This window comes from Triticum urartu, unplaced genomic scaffold (assembly GCF_003073215.2).
Source record: "Triticum urartu cultivar G1812 unplaced genomic scaffold, Tu2.1 TuUngrouped_contig_6652, whole genome shotgun sequence".
In the NCBI taxonomy this organism is placed as follows: domain Eukaryota; kingdom Viridiplantae; phylum Streptophyta; class Magnoliopsida; order Poales; family Poaceae; genus Triticum; species Triticum urartu.
The window spans coordinates 1-5,336 of record NW_024117431.1 but is presented as its reverse complement, the minus strand read 5'-3'; the positions used below and the strand labels follow the sequence as shown (position 1 = coordinate 5,336).

Genomic DNA, 5,336 nt, shown 5'->3' with positions numbered 1-5,336 from the left:
CGGGTGGGAGGCTGCTAGGGTTTTGGGACCGAGAGGAGTGAAAACTTCGGAACGGAGAGGCTTATATTGGGCTGTGGAAGGAGTTTGGGCCAGCACAAGACGATGGACTGTTCCTTCCCCTGTGCGACATGGGCCTGGCCCAGCGAGCACAGTCAGAGCTAGCGACAGAAAACTCACGCATGTTTTTTGTTTTTTTATCGGTCTGTTTACTTTTAAGTTGAAAAAAAATACGAATTAAAAAATTGTTAATGAACTAAAAAAATGTTCAGGACTAAAAAATTGTTCGCAGATTTGAAAAAAAGTTCATGAGTTGAAAAATTATTCACGGATTTGACAAAAAAGTTCGGGAATTCAAAAAAATGTTGATGATGTGCACAATTGAAGCTTTCGTAATTGGGATGTGTCAAGCCTTTCTGGCATTGGACTTTTTGGGTGATATGCATGATGGGATAATTCGATGCGCTCCTCGCAAAAAAAAAAAGAAGAAGGATAATTCGTTGCCGCAAATGTCTGGAGTCATTAGCATTTTCTGTGGTCCTTTGATCCACACACAATGTCAGAGTGGAAATTTACTCCTGTATAGATCAAGAAGCCACAGTGGAAATTTACTCCATGTGTACAAAGATCCACTTCTTTAGTTCACGTTTCCGAGTCTTGCTTTCTTTCTATACAACGATATGTATAAATCTACAAGAACAGGGACATACATATCCTGAACTTTACACTGATGAACCATGAGTTCATAAGGATCATAACTACTACATCCATGTACAAGAGACGACCAAAGCCTGTCGACTTACTCGACTCTTTCCGTGCTCTGGTTACTTCAGACACATGTTCTTACAAGACAGCTTCACACACTAGCTTACAGTAAGTGGAATGCCCACATAACAAATGCTATTTACCCTTTTCTTAATCTGATGAGGGCTCGGTTAGCTTATCCTTAAATGGTAAGGCGGCTGATGATGATCCTATTTGCGTGTAATTACGCGTCTGGGATCACCTTTGCCTCCTTCGCAACATATGTCATTGGATGATAGAATCCCAGTAGTGAAAAAAGAATTGTCTGGTTTGGCGACTCCAGGGATTATGTGCCAGGGAAAGGTCCGCCTGAACTGGAAAGCATTATGAATGCACAGACGACCGAGAGTGAGAAAACAGAAACCCATGTATTCTCTGTGTACATCTCCATGGCATCTGTGAAGGAGAAGCGTGTTCGACTTTCAGCCCAATTGCGAATTCTATCAGCCTCGGCTGCATATACTGCTCTCCCCTGCAATCAGTAAACAACCGGTCAGAATTTGCAAGAGATACATCGACAGAATGGAGGGGTGTTATATTATAGAAAGAAGCAGGCTACCTCTTCATCAAACCATCGGCCTCGGCGAACCCATGCAGTAACCAAGGCAAGCAAGATTCTTGGTGGTGTCAAGTAGTTTACTGCCTTTCCACTTCCTTTCACAACTCGCATTCTTGGGACCAATGTCCTTGCTACTGTTTCTGGAAGCTCGCATATTATATTGAACATCTGTTTATTTTGGAGAGATGAACCACTGCAAAGAATAGACTGTAGGTTAACAACATGAGAGCGGCATGTATATACTACCTCTGTTCCTAAATATAAGTCTTTGTAGAGATTCCACTATGGACCACATACGGATGTATATAGATGCATTTTAGAGTGTAGATTCACTCGTTTTGCTTCGTACGTAGTCCACAGTGGAATCTCTACAAAGACTTATATTTAGGAATGGAGTACTATATATAAGGAGAGAGTTGCAGAGTACAGAATGAACTTTCTTTTCTTGCGCCAGTCGAATCCTGGCATCTGAAGAAGTCAAGTAACTTAAGAGGTTACCTTAGAAGGAGATCTGTAAGGACCATTCCAGGAGACGCGGTGTGTACTCCAACTTTTGATCTTCTGCTTTCCTTCATAAGCGATGCTTGGAACTGCCTTAGTCCACACTTAGTTGAGCCATAACTTTAAAATTGCAAATCAGCATCAGATTTAGTTTCATTGTAAAAGCAGGAGCATCAAATACAATGCATCATCAAGTTTTAGACAACGAGAAAAGCAAGATACATCATCTCTACAATGTAAGTGTTAAATAAATGCGTAGCAGATAATTCGAGAGAGAATTCCTTATTTAACACTGTGTCTAAATTTTATGCCCTATTTGACATTGACAAATAATTTCTTCCCTATCTAACAACGAGTCTAAATTTTATGCCTTTTATAACACTTCTGTCCATTTTGAGCCTAAATAACACCTGAAAAGACCCTTTTGCCCTCTTATAGTATGTTTGTGCGCGCATGTGTGTGCTGTTGCATCTGTGTGCGTGCGCACATGTGTGTGCTACTGTGTGTGTGTGTTTTTGCTACTTTGTGTGTACGTGTGTGTATTTGCTACTACTGCGTGTGTGTACGTGTGTGTGCGCGCGTTGTTGCGTGCCTATGTGCTGCATGCGTCCCTGCTGCTACGTGTGCTGCTGGGTGTCTCTGTGTGTGTGTGTTGCCTGTGAGTGAGTGCTACGTGTGTGTGTGGTGTTGTGTGTGTGTGTGCGCGTGTCTGTTGCTGCTTGTGTATGTGCTGCTTTTTTGCGGGTGTGTGTATGTGCTGCTGTGTGTGCTACTGCCCTCTCTCACTGATGCTGCGTGTGTGTTACTGCCTCGCACACACACATAACACATGAGGGGCAAAAGGGTCTTTTTAGGTGTCATTTATGCTTAAAATGGATGAGAGTGTTATAAAAGGCATAAAATTTAGATTCGTTGTTAGATAGGGAAGAAAAAGTTTTTCAGTGTTAAATAGGGAAACAAAATTTAAGTTAGTGTTAAATAAGGAATTGTTTCATAATTCGATGGCTGAGGTGCTTACACAGCTGTCAACGGTGTGCTTGATCCTCCAGATCCTGCTCCATCCATGTTGAATACATGACCTCCCTTCTCTTGGTATTGCATGACATCCATAGCTTCTCTGGTGCAGAGCAAAGAACCAACTAGGTTTGTTGAGACGATCTGCAAGTAAACCAAGGAAAACAGTTTTAAGGAATAGTGAAATCAGATTGGATGATCGAGCATGATCGAGCTAGTTATAGTTTTCCTGTCATTAAAAGGAAGCATTACGGACAGATAGAAGATATCAATGAACAAACCTGGGTAATATCTTCATCTGAAAAATTTACCAGTGGCCTAAAACCTTTGTTTGTGCCAGCATTATTTATCTGTAGATAAATTAAAAGATCGTATTTAGAGCAATCTACAATGCAAATACAGAATAAAATGATAGGGTACAAGTCGGTAAAGTTGTATTTTTCTACTTTATCCAAGTGACTCTTGAGGTGAAAAATGCAATGCTTAGCGGCATCCATTTCTACAGAATTACTTACCCAAATGTCAATTGAACCCAGTTCACCAACAGCAAAATTTACAAGCTTTTTTACGTCTTCTGGTTTGCATACATCACAAGATGTACCAACAACCTTAGCTTGTAATAAAGTTTCTCTTTGTTTCTTCTTGGCAACTGACAGGCCCTCCTGTATGTTCTCTTCAAGCTCATTGATGGTCTGAAGAACTGATTCAGGGCTGCCAATAGAAATGGAGATAGTAAGAAAACTAAGACAGGGAGCCATTGAACTAGAGCATTATGTCAAGGACTACTACCTGCGGGAAGCAATTACAACATGATCTCCAGAAAGAAGAAACTCCCGAGCAAGTGCTTTTCCTAACCCTCTTGTGCTGCCAACATAAAACTGCAGGGTCAATGATGATCATAAAAATAAATAACAACGAAAAAAAACAGCTTCTCATGGATGAAATCAGCGGTGTCGGATCCATGAAATAACATCCATCAATTTTTACTTCACATGTTTATAAGGCAACTAATTTAGGGGATTGTAATATATAACCGCACACCATAATCTCCTTCATAAACCAACAAAGAGATACGTCACTGAGGTGAAATAGTATTTCCTATCAACTTATGGAGACATTCATTAGATTAGGTTATTTGTTTTGTTCTATATTAAGAGCATGCACACTACTTACTGGGAAAAGATTCACATGGCATGTCAGAAGAAGAATGTAAAATAAGCTACCTTCCCGTTATGACAACGTTGCGAGGTCCAGCTTTACAATGTTCCTCTAGGACACTGTTTGCACCTAGCATTGTGCCGATAATTACTCCACCAAGCCAGCTATACCAAATTAGTGCATCCGTTTGGCTGTCTCCACCTAAATACAGAGGTAGACACATTATTAACTGAAACAAAGAGAAAGGAAGAATACAAATGCAATGCATTAGATTGTACAAGAGTATATGACTGACCTGATAACTGAAATCCAACTGCTAGTACAACACCACTGCTCATCATAGTGATAACGTATCTCCCTACCTGAGTAGCAACCTGAGAGGAGAAGGAAATCAGTGAATACAGATCATCCATGTGAAAAGGAGTACAATGTGTGATCTGTCTCAGAAAAAAAAAGATAAAATTCTTTACTGTCGAGCATGCAAAGAGTCAAAATGGCCATTTTAAGTTTATAACACACAACTGGACAACTTAAATGGATTAAATACAAGTAGGCATGATGCAGCCGATCTAAATAACAACATATTTTGAACAAATCTTGCAAATAAGTAGATAATGCACAGGCGATTAGGCCAGTATCAGGCGAGAGTGGACATTTTGTTCACAGTCACAAGTAGCTACTAGAGAAGAAAGACCCTACCTACATCAAACCACCCTCATCCCCACCTCACCCTATGGACTCTTTAAACTAAAAATCACAGTAAAGTTAGCTTAACTACACAACGTTCGCGCTGCAATTTTAGGCTCATAATGTGCAGTTTTATGTCACTAAGATTTAAGAAATATCAGGCAACCTAGAATTTAGCAAAATCGAACGCGCCGATCAGTGTCTCACACATAGAGTGTGCCAGTACTAGTGATTGGAATTCTAAACACCAAACCAGAAGAGAAGATCAACTAGAATTTAGGCCCCGGAACATATATAGGATCGTTTTCAGCATCTGATGCGAGCAATTCTCGCAAGCATGCGGCTTAATTACGATATCTACCCCCCCATATCTGCATATGCATAAGATAGTACCGTAAGTTAACCAAGCACCAGGCAACCGATCAATCGAAGAAATAAACCATAGTACTATCATCTAGAGCAACTGCATGTGTCGGGCGATCGACGGTTCGCGAACGGAGCTCACCGAGAAGAAGATCTCCTCGGCCTTCTCCACCGCGAGCTCATACTGCCCGCCATACACCTCCGCAGCCGCCGACCGGGACCCCGCGAGCCCCTGCATCGCTACCTTCAGCGT

At 41.1% G+C, this 5,336-nt stretch overlaps 1 protein-coding gene across 1 annotated transcript; it reads right to left on the bottom strand.

Moving 5' to 3' along the window:
* Positions 1 to 604: 604 nt before the first annotated feature.
* Positions 605 to 5,323, bottom strand: LOC125530912 (probable chlorophyll(ide) b reductase NYC1, chloroplastic; the record flags this gene model as incomplete). Its single annotated transcript, XM_048695327.1, is given in 10 exon segments — positions 605 to 1,273; positions 1,361 to 1,553; positions 1,859 to 1,981; positions 2,880 to 3,019; positions 3,157 to 3,225; positions 3,391 to 3,586; positions 3,665 to 3,739; positions 4,099 to 4,234; positions 4,329 to 4,407; positions 5,226 to 5,323. Coding segments are annotated over 10 exon segments (1,295 nt in total), but the record flags the coding sequence as incomplete, so codon positions are not given.
* Positions 5,324 to 5,336: the final 13 nt, after the last annotated feature.